The sequence below is a fragment of the Oreochromis niloticus genome, linkage group LG3, assembly GCF_001858045.2.
Source record: "Oreochromis niloticus isolate F11D_XX linkage group LG3, O_niloticus_UMD_NMBU, whole genome shotgun sequence".
NCBI classification, from domain to species: Eukaryota; Metazoa; Chordata; class Actinopteri; order Cichliformes; family Cichlidae; genus Oreochromis; species Oreochromis niloticus.
In genome coordinates, this window is record NC_031967.2 from 77,685,601 (window position 1) to 77,703,309 (window position 17,709).

At 38.4% G+C, this 17,709-nt stretch overlaps 1 protein-coding gene across 1 annotated transcript; it reads right to left on the bottom strand.

Annotated features, from left to right (window-relative positions):
* Positions 1-6,126: 6,126 nt before the first annotated feature.
* On the bottom strand, positions 6,127-8,306 carry LOC100699432 (heat shock 70 kDa protein 12A). Its single transcript, XM_025902861.1, has 2 exons — positions 8,209-8,306; positions 6,127-7,392 (listed from the first exon to the last, which is right to left on the bottom strand). Exons 1-2 carry the CDS (start codon positions 8,303-8,305, stop codon positions 6,323-6,325), a joined length of 1,167 nt encoding a protein of 388 aa, XP_025758646.1. The 5' UTR covers position 8,306; the 3' UTR covers positions 6,127-6,322.
* Positions 8,307-17,709: the final 9,403 nt, after the last annotated feature.

A 17,709-nucleotide genomic window follows, 5' to 3' on the forward strand; every position in this document is an offset into this window, starting at 1 on the left:
ACTTGTGTTGAGGTCCTGCCTAGTGTTGTATTGAATCGTTGATGTATTTTTGGACTCTTGTGCTCCTTGGTTTTTTGTTTCTCCCGCCTCCATGAGTCCTGCATTTTGGGTCCTCTCTTTCTGCCTGCCTACACACAGACATGACACAACTGTTGAGTGAGTTTGCAAGGAGCATCTTGCTAAATGTTAGCAAGAGGTACATGGCCTGTTCTCTGGACCATGTGCCTGATATCACAACTGCGTTTTCTCACCACAAGGGGGCTCTCACACACAGTCAACATCTGTTCCAACACAGACAGATCCACATCCCAGCCCACTGTCACAGTCCTTTCACAGAGCCAAAGAATGACCACATTGCTCTTTACAGTGGTGAAGAAATTTTTTTGGCACAGTGATAGTAAGGGTAGGAATACCAATTTAATAAATTTATTTCAGTGATTAATAATAATGCATGCATGCCATTACAACATAAAACAGTGCAACTTTATTATGCTACACATGTAAAACTACCCCATCACATAGGTCAAAGTGTAGGAGCACACGCCCAAAAACTTACCCCAAAATACGGGTAAGATTTCTGACAAGAAATAAGCTGTGAGCATTTAGGATGAACAGCCAAAGTTTTAGCTGTGCACTCACAGGTTTGAGACATCCAGTCATTGAACCATTCCTTCTTTTGGCATCTCTTCCTCTCATTCCCAATTAATGAACACTCCAGCTGCCACAAAATCCACATCACACAGACACAGCCAGAGGGGGGAGTTGAGTTTTCCAGACTTCAATTAAACTAAATTTGTATAAAGTTTGGTTTATAGAGGAAACATTTTCTGTACTTGAACATTTCCAGATTTTTCTTTCTTCTTGAGGTGAACCTATTCTACTTCCTGTTCAAGTGTTTGTATCATTTACTCTTTTCACATGTTCCTTTCTGTGTGGATGACAAATTGTTGATGATCCAGATGTTTAGAAGAATTTTAACTTGTCAGTTTTAGACTCTGACACTAAAGGTCCAGTATTTTTAGTCCTCAGCAGCTCAGAGAAATAATGCAACTGAAAGCAGAACCTCTGAGAAGACTCTGAATGGATCTTCATGAGGAGATGAGGAGTATGATTTCTCTTCAAACGTCAGTTTGTTAAAATGGTGAAAAATTGATTTGCTAGGGTAATAACAAATCAATTTAGTAATAAAAAAGCCATCCATGGTAAGGCTCAGGGTGAGTGTGATGTCTTATTTTTTAGTATCATTATTGAATCTACAGAGGTCAGAATCACTAGTTCATCTGTTTACTGCTTAATAGGAGATTTTACACACATACAGCAGTGGTGAAGGCAAGGCAGTCCTGAACTTCACAGTCTGACCCAGCTAATGACCAGCAGAAGACGATCCATGATTCTATAGAAATCAGTGAAGGCGATACAGTGATGAGTTGTTCACCACAGGACATGCAAGAAAGACAAAGTGCAAACCACTTCAGCCCTGCGGTGTATTTATTTGCCTTGTTTATTTATTTATGTGTTCATATGGTTGCATCTGTGACCTCAGCGAACATTTTCATCCTAACGTTATGGTGTAGCTTGTGATCATAAGCAAATGTAAAAATAATAATAATCAGACTTTTTAAAAAAGGGGAAATCTGAAGTATGGATAAGGATCTAAATATTTTTAAAAGTATTTAACTGTTCTATGTAGAAAACAGCAGAAAACACTGTTCTGAATGGTTCTATACTTCATATGAAACTGTCACAAAGTGTTTGTTATGACCTCAGTATATGTGGAACAAAAAAAGCTTCCTTTTTGATTAAATCTGCATCTGCTTTATCACTGAACTTGATCACATTAATTCCTACTGAAAAGAATTTTTTGAAAAGCATTTCATTAACGAAGACAGCACCAACACACATTCCTTGTCTTTTCTTAAATCAACTGTTAATGAATTTGTGGTTGTTTCTCGCCAACGTAATTTTTAATTCCAAAACATGAACAGGCAAAACAGTAATAATACACAATAATTTTTATTTAATAGTTTAAAAAAATCCAAAAGATCTACTAAAAAAAGAATCTTTGAATGCTGCATGTTCGTGCAAACAAACAGACAATCAGCTGCAATGAGTTAAAGATGAGATCAAACATGATGCTCATGGTCACACTGGGTCCAGATAAAACAATACAGTCACTTTATCACAACAGGTGATCAGTGTTGGACACAGCAGAGTGTTCTGTGCTCTAATTCAAGGATTCAAGCTTTATGGTCATTCACATCACATGTCAACATGAGGTGGAACGAAATTATGTACACACGGTCGCGGAGCAAAAAGAAACAGAATAATGAGGTTTTTTTTTTGATGAATAAATAGTTGTGTGGATTTTTTTTTAAACAAAACAGAATAACAAATAATAAAATAATACGATAAGTGGAGTGCAACAACCTGAGTACCAGTATAGAGTATGGGTATAAATATAAGTGTAAAGAAATACTTCAGCAGCAAAGGGCATGATGACCAGCACTGATAAAGTGACAGTGTCTGTAAGTGTCCGTAGTGATTAAGGAGCTACAATAACAGTTATTAAACATTTATGCATTGAGAAGTCTCGCAGCTTCTGGAATGACGCTGTTTCTCAGTCGGGTGGTTTTGCATATGAGTATTTGTGCTGGGTGAGTGGGGTGATGATACAGGTGGCCCTCTTCCTGCATCGGGAGGTGTATATGTCTGTGACGGTTTGGAGGCTGCCTCCGACAACTCTCTGTGAGGCCTTCACTACCCTCTGTAGAGCTTTCCTCTCTGCCACGGTGCAGTTTCTGTGCCACACGTTGATGCCAGAGCACAGAACACTGTCCACCTCACAGCTGTAAAAGGAGATGAAGACTGAGCTCTCAAGTCCCGCATGCCTCAGCCTCCTCAGGAAGTAGAGCCTCTCGTGAGCTTTCCTGATCAGGCTGGGAGTGTTGTTTTTCTAGGTGAGGTTGCTATCCAGGTACGTACCCAGGTACTTCTAGCTGGGTACTACTTTGACTGCAGATCCTCTGACGTGCAGGTGTGTGTGTGTCTTCCCCTCCTGAAGTCCACAATCATCTCCTTCGTCTTCTTCTCATTTAAGCAGAGATTGTTTTGCTTGCACCAGTCCTCCAAGAGTTCCACCTCCTTCCTGTAGCCGGTCCCATCATTGTTTGTGATGGAACCATCCACAGCTGTGTCGTCCGCAAACTTTACAATATGACAGCCTGGATGGTTGGGTGAGCAGTCATATGTAAGCAGCGTAAACAGGAGGGGACTTGGCACACATTCCTGAGGGGAGCCAGTGCTGAGGACTCTGGAAGATGAGGAGACATTGGTCGACTTCAGAGAACAGAAGGAACCGTAATGAAAAATTGAAATATAGACAGTTGGGCTGTGATCACTCTGATCTCATGCACTCTGAATCAGAAGCAGAAATTACTTCTAAAAAATAGAAGTAACTGTTTCGTATTTCCACATCAAATACGCATCAAAGGCCATCAAATGCTGAACATTCATAATCCAATGCTCTCACTCTCTGGATGTAGTCCTCCTGTTTGCTGAGGCTGAGCAAGATGAAGTAGTTCATCCTCAAGTGTCAGAGTGACATCAGGGATCGTTGTGGGGTGTTAATGTTGTGCAATTGAAAATATGCAGACAGAGTAACATTATTAATGTGTGAGTTGAAAGATAGAGTACTGTTGAGGATGACACCCAAACTTTTCACAGAGGAAGAAACGAAGACCGACGAGTTATTGATAGTAACAGAGAAACTGTTGGTTCTGGATAATGTTGATTTAGTTTCTACCAAGAGGAGCTCAGATTTATTACTATTGAGTTTGTGAAAATTAGAAGAGAACCATGAATTTAGTTGGGCTAAGCAGAGGGAGGATGGGTGGAGAGCAGAATCAGGTTTAGTGGACAGATAAAGCTGGGTGTCATTTGCATAACAGTGAAACTGGATATTGTATTTACGGAAAATGGGCAATGTGCGTGAGCATCGGCCACAGCTGACACATGGTGTAACTGCAACTATGCAGCATTGCCATTAAAGCGTAATTTATCTATCATCTATGTATCTTGGGTGTCTCGATTGATTTCTGCCTGCCTCACTACTCCGCAAAAGTGAAGGGAGTTAACGCTGGAGGAGGACGTTTAGCCTTCCCCTTAAGGCCTTGGGGCCTCGCATCTCCAGACCACAGTCAGGAGACTGACAGCAAGGAATGGTTAATACTGGCGACCACGATGTTACCCACGATGTTGTTTAAAGAAGTGGTGAGCAGTGAGGTAAACTAAGAGGCAGCTGAGAGAAAATTTACCAGGAATGAATCAATGGTATGGAAATGGAGGAAACAAGAAGAACGAGTTAAGTAAAGTTTGACTAATCTTACTGTTGCTAGTGCCCGTTATAATCCGGTGCACCTTATGGTGTGAACAATACTGTAACGTATCTTTCTTGTAGAACTGTGGCTCAAAGGTATGGAGGCCTATCCCCCCTCACCACACTCCCTGCTGGTGGCTGATGCCCTCAGGGGTTGGAATTTTTTTTTTGTCTGGTTGTTCACACAACAAATAAAATGTGACAGCAAACATGCTCTAGTGTGAAGCCTTCATGGCCCTCAAAGCGGCCCGCATGCGCAAAAGAAGACACATAAAACTGAGGGACCCATGGTCCTTGAGCAGTGTGGACTCAATAATTATTATGTGTTTTTGCTGCATTGTGCTGCTGTCTGTGTCCCCGTTTGTATGTATAGGCAGATATGTGCGTGTGTGTGCAGTTGTATCCTGACAGGCACCTCCAGGCCTGGTGGGTGTGGCCCTGCTAGGGGGCTGGACACACCTGAAGACCATGTCACTCACCTGCTGTTGATGAAGCTCGTCGGGGGAGCTATTTAAGAGCATGAGGCAGCTCCCACCATGACAGGATTGTTGGGTTAAACTCCATGTTAGTGTTTCTAGCGTTGTTAAGTGTGTGACTGCTGGAGTTTGGTGTCCTGATGTCTTCAGGAGGAGAGCGGAACACAGGACGGCTGCATACATGGGGTGTGCAGAGAAACGAGAGTACGGAGCACAGACACTTGGGAGAAGGCACGACACAGGAGTTTATCTTGACTAAGTCAAATCCAATAATCATTATGAAATGTGTCTGTTAGCAGTTCAGCAGATCAGGAAAGTGGAGATCAGTCTCCACTGGATCTCAAGCCATGAAATGCTTTTGGCAGCTGGTAAAGGGGCAACTTTACCACCATCAAATTTCACTTCCAGAGTCATTAAGATTGTAAACTGAAGCAAAACTTTTTTTTCTACAGTAATTTCATGATAATATTCTTCAACAATTTTCTGTTCTGTTTCGAGCATAGTTTGATACTAATAATAAGTACAGTTAAAGTTAAATAAAGTTAAATAAAGTACAGTTTTGACAGCGTTCTAGTTTGTTTAAACAGAAAAGGATTTGCTACCTAATGTCATGATGTGTTAGACAATGTGATTGGTCATTTTGTCACAAAATGACATGGAAAATAAGACCCTCTTCCTCCACCTCTAATAGGTGAATAAGTGAATGTGATGAGTCCACAGGTTATAAAGACAACTGATTTCCTTACAGGAAGGAAAAGATTAAAAAATTATTAACTAATGATTTCAAAACAACACATTTAAGCATTCATAGATGTTGTACAAGATCATTATGATACAGGGCCTAGTTATTATTAGCTACTAGCAATGAGCAATGATGGTTGTGACTGTGTACCTTCCAAGGGGAAAAATCGTTTAACACTTATTTTGGAAGAAAAAACAATATTTTAGGATATTTTTCCCAGATTTGATGAATGTAGTTTTTTTATGTCCCAATTGCCAATCAAATTAAAGTAGAAATAATAGAAGTAATACTTCTCAGTAGAATGATCAAAACCTTGTTCTATATGAATTTGGTTAAATTATTTAGGAATTGTTGACTCACTGGGTAGATTTTAAAACATATATACAGGAACTATATACTGATAAAAATAATGAAAATTATACACTTTGAAGGATTTTAAATAAGCAAAGTATTTGGACTTTAAGGTACAGGTTAGCATTTTTATGAAGAAAAGAAAGGAAGAAATCAGAATTCCAGGTGCATCAAGATTGGATTGAATCATACAAAAGTTTATTCATATAATTTGATGTCTTGGGGATGTCCGTGTCTGCTTTACATGGCTGTAAGAATGATCTGTACATTTTTCAGTGGTAATAAAAAAAAAAAAAAAATACTTCAACATAACCACCATTTAACTGCACATAGGTTTTCATTAGATCTCATAATAAAAAGTTTTCTTGTTTCACGACATCACTTCTGCCACACGTTGTTTCTGATTGATCTCATTGATTTAGCCATGAAGTCAAGCTCAGTTTTAACTGTTGAACCTGAATCTACGTCTATGGCTGTGGCCGTCATTTCTGTGGCACCAAACTTGATTTGTAGTTTGATTTCACGATTCATGCCTCTTGCTGTGTCAGGTGACTCAAGAATAATTGAACCAATTTTCTCTACTCCCCACTCATCCACATACATTAGACCTTGGATATTTCTCTCTGTGCGATAAAATGCAAAGGTAATCGCTGTCTGATCTCTTTCTATTGGAGTGCAGCTGTATTCACTGGTTTTATCCCAGCCCACTTCCTCATTTTCCTTCACCAGTACACAGAAAATACCATCACACCACTCGCCCTCTTTGTTTGTGTATTTCTTGTCTGCTCTATGCTTGGATGCATCAAACCTAAGAGACAAAGAAACCCCGTAAGTAAAGGCACTTATTCGAGATGCCACCAATGCTGGGTTTCTTCCAAACATCACAGCTCCCTTCATGATTGCTTCTTGAGGATGAGAAGGACACAGAACTTTACATTGACCACCAAACTGATTGGTAATATGCTGACGCAGAATCAGGCTTTGAGCGTAGCCCCCGACTAACAGAATGTACTTAATGGTGAAATCTTTCTTCAGGATTTCTTTGAGACTCTTGGTGATGCCATTCAGACTGTCAGCATAGAAAGATCGTACTTTCTCTTTTAAGATTTTGATGGATCCTTGATTCCAGGAAACACCTCTCACTGATTCAAAAAACTTTTCCATTTTCTGCTTTTTGTTTGCCATTTCGCCCAGGTTATATGGGCAGCTGATCTCCACATCATCATCATTCTCTTTTAAAACTGAGATATCATACATCAACTTCTGCAGCTCTCCTGGTTGCTCTTTTTCATATGCATCCCACAAACTATCACTGAAGATTTCTCTGAGGAATTCTTTGAATTTGTTATCCACAGTTTGTCCCCCCAGATCATTTCCTGAGGCCTTGTGCAGCTCTTTCAGGGCACCTCCCTCCAGGACTTCATGAACAGTGATGTCAATGGTTCCACCTGCAACACACAGCAAGTAATTAAAAATAATTAAAAGTGACAAGTGATAGCATCTTTACAAATCATTCTCTCCTCCACCCTCCTAATGCAGACTTTGGGGCCTTTATCACTCACTGGTGAATACACAGAACTATACACAGGTGTGTATATTACCGCATACAATGATAAAGAGTTGATACAAATATATTTTAACAGTGCTAGACTGTATAACAGTGGAAACAAACTAATCTTTAAGCCTGGAGCTCCTCTGTTTATTCACTGTACATCAGTCTAGAAACCCATAACACAGTCTGGTTTCATGCTTCAATGGACAAATAATTTATCTATATAAAAACATACATAATAACATAGTAAGTGTATATAAATATGCACACACACAAACACACACACACACACACACACACACACACACACACACACATGCACACACACACACACACGCACACACACACACACACACACACACACGCACACACGTTTGCACTGATCAGGAGATGCTCTGAAGTGAAAATAAAGGCATTCTGTTCTATTCTACCTAATCACATGAGCCAAGGCATGCAAACGCATGTGGAACCTAACCCCACCCTATCATGCGATTTCCTAAGGTCAGATGGCCCAGGATGTGGGTGGGCGTTAAGGCGTCTGGAAAGGGATGTCAAAACTCGATTAGAGCTGGCAGACAGTTGGTGTCGTAAACCACCAAATCTGTTCAACAATGGTCGCTCACAGTGGACATAAATGGCTTCTATCACTCCTCTTTCAAACCATAAAAACATAAAAAAGTAAGAAAAACTGCACTATGAAAGCATAGAGTACCTCCACAGTCCACCACAATGTATTGTGTTCCTGAAGCCTGTTTGAATGTGACATCACTGTTATTTTCTGTTTTAAAACCATCAGCTGGCAGCTTCATACACCAGACTGATGCTGCTTCTGCTTCCAGTGCAATGGCCAGTCTGTCTTCCTTTCCTCCGGTCACAATTCCTGCCTATAAATCAAAGGTAAATAAATCCTTTTTTTCTTTAAAACAGCTGTACAGTACATATTGTCTTTGTTACCTGCGTCGCAGCTTCTCTCATGAACTGTTTTGCTGAAGGATCCCAGATGGCAGGTACAGTCACCACCCAGGTGAAGTCAGAGGCTATGAACTGCTTCCCACCAGCATTTTCTGAGATGAACTTCAGAGCGTCATCCTTCAGGTATCTCAGAGCTTCTGTGAACACCTTCAGTGCCTTCATTGATCTTCCATTTGCAGCTTCAATTTTCACATCACTGTTAAGCTTCTATGATGGCAGACTGGATATTAGTTAATAGGTTTGTAATAGAAGTGGGTTTTGATAATCAATTTATCGATTAAAATCAATTCTTACTTGGATAACGTGATATCGATTCATTATAATCCTGAATCGATTTTTTATATAAATGCGCTTTGCCCAAAACGTCAGAATCTCAGGTTAAACTTCACAAAACCATTTCGACAACCGCACAAAGAGCGGATCCGTCGACGCATCAGAGTCAGTGACCGACGGCACGTACACAGTATGCCATCAGGGCTGAAAGCCGACAGCTCACAGATCCTGATGCGTCGGTGGGAACGTGCTCTGTATTTATGTCTTTTTGCGCTAGATTCTGAGCTGCAGGTTTTATCTCTCTCCCAACAAAGTTGACTGAACCAGCAGCAAAAGAAGATCCAAACTACGCTTTGCATTTCGCTTTACATAAACATCCTCATGAATTCGCTCTTACTTTTGCTATTTTGGTTCCACCACGATAAAATCACACTTCATGCAGAGCTCCCTCTCGCTCTCTCTCTCTTTCTCTCTCAGTGCACTTAAAGAACAGTTTCCCTTCTAAAAATCTGTTTTCTCCATTATTCTGCTTATTACCCACCAGTCTAACTTTGTTTACAGCCCAGTAATTTTTACTTACTTCTGACAAGAAAGACTCATTTCTGCTGTTCAATACTGAACAAATTGAAACTTTTTCAAATTATGCAAAATTGCAAAATCCTTAGCTGTGTCTCTAATAAAACCTCTGTAACTTCGCTCTGCTTGAATTCAGCAGCATCCGTTAATGTTTATATGTTGACCATTCATGGTTTTCTTCCGTTTTTTTTTTCTGCTCCTCCTTCATGTTTTTGTGTTTTAGCCTCAGTAACTTTGACATAAAGACATATGCTGTGACGCTTACACCTCTGATTAAGTCTTGCAAGTGTCAGCTTTGGTTTTATAGATAGAAAAAAATCAGTGACGATACCCTAGTTTGTGACTTATACACACACACACACATTCATATATATATATATATATATATATATATAGTGAGAGAGAGAGAGATAGAGAGAGAGAGAGAGAGAGAGATTAGAATAATGACATAGACAGATTGTTAAACTTACTTTGCCATAGAGGGACATCTTGAAGCATTCAAAGAAGAATTTCTTTCGGGCTTCATCACCGCGTGTTTTAAAATAAGCTGACTGGGCTTCATAACCAAAGCTGAGAAAATTTTCATGCTCATCAAAAAGGATGCAGGTCGGAGTCTTTGGGGTCCTCAGTGAAACCTGTTGACCCCAGTATTTTAAACGAGGTTCAGTTTCTGCTTCTCTTTTTGTCAGACTGAAAGCATATCCACTGTACGCAGTGCCAAAGTCTATCGCTATGATGTATGAGTTATCCATTGTGGAAACAGTGCTGAAGAGCAGCAGCTACAGAGTATTTATGAACAAACCAGGGGGTGGACCTCATTGAACTCCACCCCCTGGTCTGTTGAGTTCAGTGTAACAGATGTACTTGTGTCAGACTGGAAAAAGACTTTCACTAAAGACGACAGGACACACCGCGATGAGTAAACAAAAGAACAGCAGGTAATTACATTATATCAACCTTTGTCATCTGCAAACTGGCAGATTTAAAGGTTACACTAATTAAAACTATTTAAACGTGAAAATGCCTAAATGCAATTTGAAGTTTTGTTTATCCGTTTTCCTTAGTTTGAAATGATATGACAGAGTATGAAGTGCGCAGCTAAGGTTTAGTATTTTTCCTCTCTGGATATCTGCCTAAATATCTGTGATGTCAGTGTTTCCTCTTTACCTTCAAATTAGAGATTGTAATCAAGCAGCAGCTCCACAGGAGCTGAGGTAAGGATTTGCTCTTTTTAATATCATTTGATGTTTCTGATCAGAAATGTTTTAAATTGTATTGTAAACTTGTATTGTGAAATTGTAAACTTCATTTACATGGTTTTCACAGCTGGACACAGGATAGACGGCATGTTGCTATATGATCATCTTATCATAAGATTTTACATTTTAAAAAAGCTCAATAAACATTAAAACTCTGAAATGAATTCTTCAAAATTATTGTGTGTATTGTGAATAACTTTTCTAAAATGTTTTTAAACAGTTTGGCTGAGATGGGAAAAAAACTTCACGATGCCAAGTAAACATTTTTTCTGATCTTGCATAAATGCCTGAAGTTTCTGATTTCTTCTTTTTATTTCATCCTTTTTTTAATCTGTTCACCAAGACTTTTGTTTTACATGCTGTATATTTGTCTCACAGTAAGGTGGTGAAACAACAAGTGGAGGAACTGAATCTTGTCATAGAGAGGTACTGTTGGCATATTCTGGTGAAACATCAAAGTCTACTGTACAAACCCACATAATTACACTAACATTGTTAAGGTCTTTTTTTAAACAGTGAAATTTTAGTCTTGTGCAGAGTGGTATGATTGAAAATACGCATCAACTGAAAACCGGCTGAGATTAATTTTTCAAAATATTTTTTCCCAGTTTCAGTGAGTAAAGATCTCTCAAAAGTTGTCAAAAAATCCTATGCAACGCTGGCCCAGTGCTGGACACTGGTCCAGTGTTGCATAGAACCTTCAGCAGGATTGAGACAGATGACCACCCTTATCCCTGTAAATCAAGTGAGCATGTGTTCACTAATCCTTCAGTAGCTCAAAAGAAGGACGCCGAAGGGTGCCATAGAACATATCACCAACTTCATAATAGCTTAATAACAGTGATTTACAATATCAAAAAAACAGATTTATTTTGTTTAAAAAAATAAATGTAGAATTTAAACTGTTAGTGTTGTTTTCTATATGTTTGGTATTATTTTAAAAAAAGACTGGTCTGATATTGTTCACAGAATCTGCGTTTAACGATGAATGAATGATCTGATGCGTTTTAACAGATGAATTTATTTATGTTTTTAAATAGTTTGGGTGAAATGGAAGAATTTTACAAAGTGAACCTCAAAAAAACAGGGTAATTATATTTCTGCAATTTTTATGGACACTCATGAACCAGTATTTCTATCCACTATCGCTCAATATACATGTCCATGATTATTTAGATCATTCTGTTCCTAATATTAGTTCATTTTAGAATTAAATTTTTATCCTCAAACTTTTTTTGAATTAATTGTTAAATTTCTTCCAAAAAGGCACAGACCATTTGTACACACTACTATTTTACTAAGAGATTGGTTTAAAAAAAAATAACATTAAAAAGGGAATAAAAATTAAAATTGAACCTGTATCGGAATAACTTCTTATTTTTTTTTTTATGTTTTAATAGTTTGGCTGAAATGGAGAAGTTTTACAAACAGAAAATCCAAGAAGAAAGGTAAACACATTTTAATACATAAAAGACTTAAAAATGCTTCAAATCCACATTCAGGCTGTGGTTGTTATGGTCCTGGGTCATTGACCCGGTGTTTTGTGTTATATTGCCTCCCTTATAATTGGTCTCTATGCTTCTTAGTTGCTCTGTCTCCCCTGTCAACTGTGTCACCTATTCAAGTCTGTATCTCAGTGTTACGTTTCCTGTTTTACTTTGAAGGTCTGTGTCCTACGTGAATGTATTGAGTTTTACTTCCCTTTGGTCTCATCATGTCTGATTTCTCCCAGCTGTGCGCTCCTTCTGTGTCTCATTCCCCTCGTTATTCCCCAGTGTATTTAAGCCCTGTGTTTCTCTGTGTCAGTGTTATGTCCTCCATCATGCTGTGTCCCCTTGGTGAAGGTTAATTTATATTTGCCAGTGTACTTTGGTCCTGTATCATTTCCATGTCATCAATAAAGCTGCGTTTTGAGTTTTTCCCATGTGTTACAAGTTCTCCGTTTTGGGTCCTCTTCCTGCCTGTACACAGCCGAATCGTGACAGTAGTAACAGCCAACTTTTATAATTTGATTATTTTTTTTAATTTATTATTTTATTAATAGAAACGTGTGTCCTCAATCACAGTGACCTTCATAATATTTTGGAACAGAGATACATTTTTTTCCCTTTTTCTACCCTGTACTCAAGATTAAAAAATATATGTAATTTAGCAACTGACATGCAATAATAAATGTGCAGACTACAGACTTTTTAGGTATTGGTTGTTTACATTTTGCAGAAATTACAAAAGTATTTTATACCTTAATGTTAGAGCACGCCAATGTGTCAAACCCAGCGATGACATTTATATCAAGGTAATTATGTTCATAACTTTTAATTAAATGACTTAATTTCAATTAAATGTTTTCATTTTTAACCTCCTAAGACCCGAACTCTTCCATGACATGCTTTTTTAATTTCTCTTTAACATTTGGTCACATTGGGGCCCGATGAATGTAAAAACAAAGAATTGCCAGATTCTTTTTTTTTTTTTTACCTTATTTTCATTTTTTAGAAAAATAAGAGCCACATATGAGGATATTCTTTTAAAATTTTGATAGAATAGTAGCAGTATAATGTCCTCATAAGTGGATATCAGGCCCGTGTAGAGCAAAATTGAGTATTTTGGTCTAAATAACCCAAAATATGATGTCCACATATATGGACGGCAGGTCCTAGGAGGTTAAGGAACTCCTCTGTTGGTGTGGCTGTATGCTTGTGAACAAAAATTAGTTTGGTGGATGTATTCTTATTTTTAGATTCAACTAAAAATAAGAATACTAAAGACTCCAAAGGTCATGACAAATTATTAATTTACAATTTTTTCAGATAATAAAGAACATTGAAACCACTCAGGAAACAAAAAATATCTATAGTCATGTGAACTGTGGAGCACAGAAACAAATCACTTATTTGTACCAAACACTATTCCACAGATCTGCACGTAAAGAAACTGAAGAAGAATTCAAATCGTTCAAAGACAGGTAATGTACAGAAACATGGATTTAACAGTGCTGTGTATGATGGTGCAGACACCACCACCTTTTTTTTTGCGTTCAACATTATGTATTTTTATTATTATCAGAGTGGCAGGGGAGGTTGACCTTACACTAAAGACGGGGAACTCTGAAGACATGAACAACCCAGTGAATGAAACCAGACTGAAAGAGATGTATAAAGAGCTGACGAAGGACTGGGCTAAAATCAAGCCTAAATTCAAGCAGGCAGCTCAGAGCGACCCAGAGCAAATCAAAGTTGGGATTCAGGTACATTATACAGTCTAAGCAGGTGAGATCAGAGCGTAGTATTTTTTTCTTAAAAAAAAATATTTTCATTCTGTCTGATAATTATAGCGCAACTTTCAATGTGGGGCAAAGGAAACAATGCAGAAGAAGAAACAGATAGAGTCAATATTTCACACAGATACAGACAACACTGAAGCATCTCAGAAGGTACTGATGTGTTTTGGATGTGTTAAACATGATCACTAAAGCTACGTCCATACGTACATGTTTATATTCGAAAACACAGATTTTTCTATGCGTTTGCACCTTTCGTCCACATGTAAACGGAGTTTTCAGTCACTGAAAACGGAGATTTTTAAAAACTCATTTATTTCGAAAAATCTATTTTTACGTTTACATGTGGATGAGGAAAACTGAGAAAACACTGCATCAAAAATGTGCGCCTTTTTTGACATCAAACTGTGCGCCACGCTATTGTTTCGGTGAAAAGAATTTCTACAATGGCGGACTTAGACAAAATACTCTTACTGTTAATTTTATTCTCTGCAGTGTTTAAATGCTTACATATACACACAAAGTTACTGTCCCTCCACACACAGGACTCGGTTCTGCTTCTATGCGCCATCTTTGTTTACTCTTTCCCACCCAGGCTTCTAGACTTCGATTGGCCAAGATTTCTACACAGTTAGGAATATATCACCACCTGTTGTTTTGGCATGTTCCTGGCAGTGTTTTCCTTCATTTTGGGCATTTACATGTGGACAGGACTTTTCTTTTTTAAAAGAAAACGGAAAATCTACATTTTCAAAAATACCCGTGTGCGTGCGGATGTAGCCGGAAGCTTCTGTGATAAAGATCAATGAAAGGTTTCATTATTTGTTTCAGGTTGATGACTACACAAAGTTAACCATTAAGAACCTTCAACTTGCTGTTTACTATGGTTTTAAAGACACTGCTGGTCAGGTTTGTTGGAGTTACAGATACAACATTACACACATTGTATATACACTGTACATTGTATAAATTTAATAAGAAACAGTAACTTAAACAGGATATTGTTTTTTTGGACTGAATGTTGTTTGTACTCATGTAAACTTGAATAATTTCTCAATGGTAGTGGTTCCAAGGACAGCAAGGTGAAACTCATGGTGATAGCTTTGGTAACCTTACCCGGAAGTGCCACTGGCTGAGCGGCTTATTGGTGCTGAACGATCCCCCTCTTCAGCCTGACTGGAAAAATCATGATCCAGGGCAAGATGCTTGGAACATTTTCCCACAAGAGATCACAGCTGAATGTGCCACATCACTCTGCCAGGACCACTCTGCAAATGTTGTGCAGACTTGAACCAGAGTGAAGATAATATGATTATGTGAGTTCCAACCAAGGTATGGAAAAATTCACTGGGTCCAAGAGGTAAAACCTTACTAAGACATCACCCCACCCTACTGAGTTGTTGGGGTTAGTGGAGGTTGAAACAGCTGGGTAGGGATCTCAAGACTGCACTGTCAGTGATAGGTGGTGTTTTAAGTCACCACCTGTGTTCATCCCTGAACAGAGTAAAGGTCTACAGAATCTCACCACTGTTAGGAAACTTGGACTCATTTTTGACCAGGATATGTCCTTCAGTGTACGCTTCTATTAAACAAATCTGTAGGACTGCTTCCTTCCATTTGAGCAATATCTCTAAAATTAGAAATATCCTGTCTCAGAGTGACCTTTAGTTAGTTATGCTACAATAGTTGTAGGCTGCTGGGGATTCCCATGATGTATTGAGTATGTCTTCTTCAGTCACCTTTCTCACTCACTATGTGTTAATAGACCTCTCTGCATTGAATCATATCTGTTATTAATCTCTGGCTCTCTTCCACAGCATGTCTTTTATCATGTCTTCATTCTCTTACCACAACTGGTCGCTGAAGATGGCCGCCCCTCCCTGAGTCTGGTTCTGCCTGAGGTTTCTTTTTTCCCTTCCCACTTCTCCCAAAGTGCTTGCTATATGGGGACGTATGATTGTTGTAGGGTCTACCTTACAATATAAGGCAAATGCTGTTGTGATTTGACGCAGTATAAATAAAACTGAACTGAACATGAACACCTGTCCCCCTCTGTTAACACGGCCCCATGAGCTCCCTGCACCACCTCGCCACTGCAGCAGGCCAGAAGCCACAACCCTGCCACAAGTTCAAAAAATATTTTCCCTTAACTGACAGTAGCACTAACTTTGTCAAAGTGGAGGGTGTAGTTTGGTAACAGAATCTGTCTTCAGGTTGGGTGTTGTTATATTTGAAATGATCTTTTGCTCATTATTTTCTCAACTTTTAAACAGCAAGTATTAAAGTGCTTTAAAAACTGAAGAGAAAACTGCTGTATATGAATAAAGTTGAATAGAAAACAAGTGTTTATTCTGCTTTTGCCGTTAAAGGAACTTAAGTCAAATAAACATTATGACTACAACTAGTCAGGGACTCAAAATGGAGAGCAGAGGAGAGTCAGCTTGTTATACATTAGGCAAGTCAGTCCCACATATCTTAGTAAAATACAAATGATTTGAATTTCAAATTTGATGCAAACTTTGTGCTCATGTAAAATGTGTAGTCTCTCTTATTTGTGTTGTGTGCTGCTTCAGTGCCAAGGTAACCTCAGAGCAAATAAATAAAACCAACTTCTACCGAAGCTTTCTGCACTTCATGGGATTTCATAGTTTATTTAGAAGTCTTCATAATGTGTCTGGAAAGGCTGCAGGGGGCTCACCTGCAGCCTGCAGCCACTGTTGGTCGGACAAAAAGTTTCCAACATTTATTCTCTGATTTTAATCCCAAAACATGTCACTGACATAAAACTCGTTATGCATTACTCATATGGATTAAGCTTTGCTGCAGGTTTTACTCTGTTAAATACACAGAAAAAAGTGCACAAGTTACAAAGTTCCAACAACTGAGCTTAATACAAGTGATCGAACAGCTGAAGCTTTGAGGCCATATGGAGGTCAGATATAAACACTATGAGTTGTACTTATAAACAAGACAGACATTTATTTATGGATTTATGACATTTATTCTGCTCCTCAAGCATATTTATAGTTTATACTTTAAATAAGCATGATGACTGACAGAAGATTGTGTGAATGTGGTGAAGAGTAAAGAGGTGCACACACCTTTCAGTCTTGATGTAAACATACACACACCCTGTAAACAAGTCTGAACTTGACTGGAATTCATTCAGCTGCTGGCTGATGAGAAGTCACATGTTCAATGGTCTGTAAAATACACTGCTTCGTCTGATTAGGTTAAAATAATCAATTCAATCAACTTCAGCTCTTTAGATCTAAGTTTACACTTGTGCTGCTTGCCTCCTGTCTCTGTATTTAAGACATATATATGTGGTCAAGACCCAACAGTAAAAAAGGGGAATAGGTTCATTTTTTAACTTTTTATTTTCAAAATTTACATTTTAACTACTGATTTTATCTACTGTTTTGATTTTATCTACTGTTTTGTTTGTTTGTTTGTTTGCTTGACTTAATCATGCTTTTTATCTGTTTTGTTTTCAAGGTCTCTGTAAAGCACTTTGAATCACCTTGTTGTTGAATTGTGCTATATAAATAAACTTGCCTTGCCTTGCCTTTTAATTTTACTACATTAGATGATAGGTTTCACCTATCGTTCGCTCTTTCCTTTATGATCTGTTTGTGTGCAGACTCACACAGCACTCTCCCTCCCTCCAGCTAAACATCTAATCACTGATAGTATGCAAATACCCCGGTGTCAGGTTTCTCAGTAGTCAGGGCATAGCAAAATGAAGCAGGAAATCTTTGTCGTCAAAATCACAGAAACTCGTAAGATAATTCTTATGATCTTACGATTCATCTAACAGGTTTTGTGTTTATAAGAATATTTTGTGACCATG

Bases quoted from the DNA above. Each gene is read 5' to 3' on its own strand.
- LOC100699432 (XM_025902861.1), bottom strand. From the start codon at position 8,305: ATGAAGCTGCCAGCTGATGGTTTTAAAACAGAAAATAACAGTGATGTC. The intron at 7,393-8,208 runs GTACTCTATGCT...TGTGTGTTGCAG, and splicing joins CATTGTGGTGGACTGTGGAG to GTGGAACCATTGACATCACT.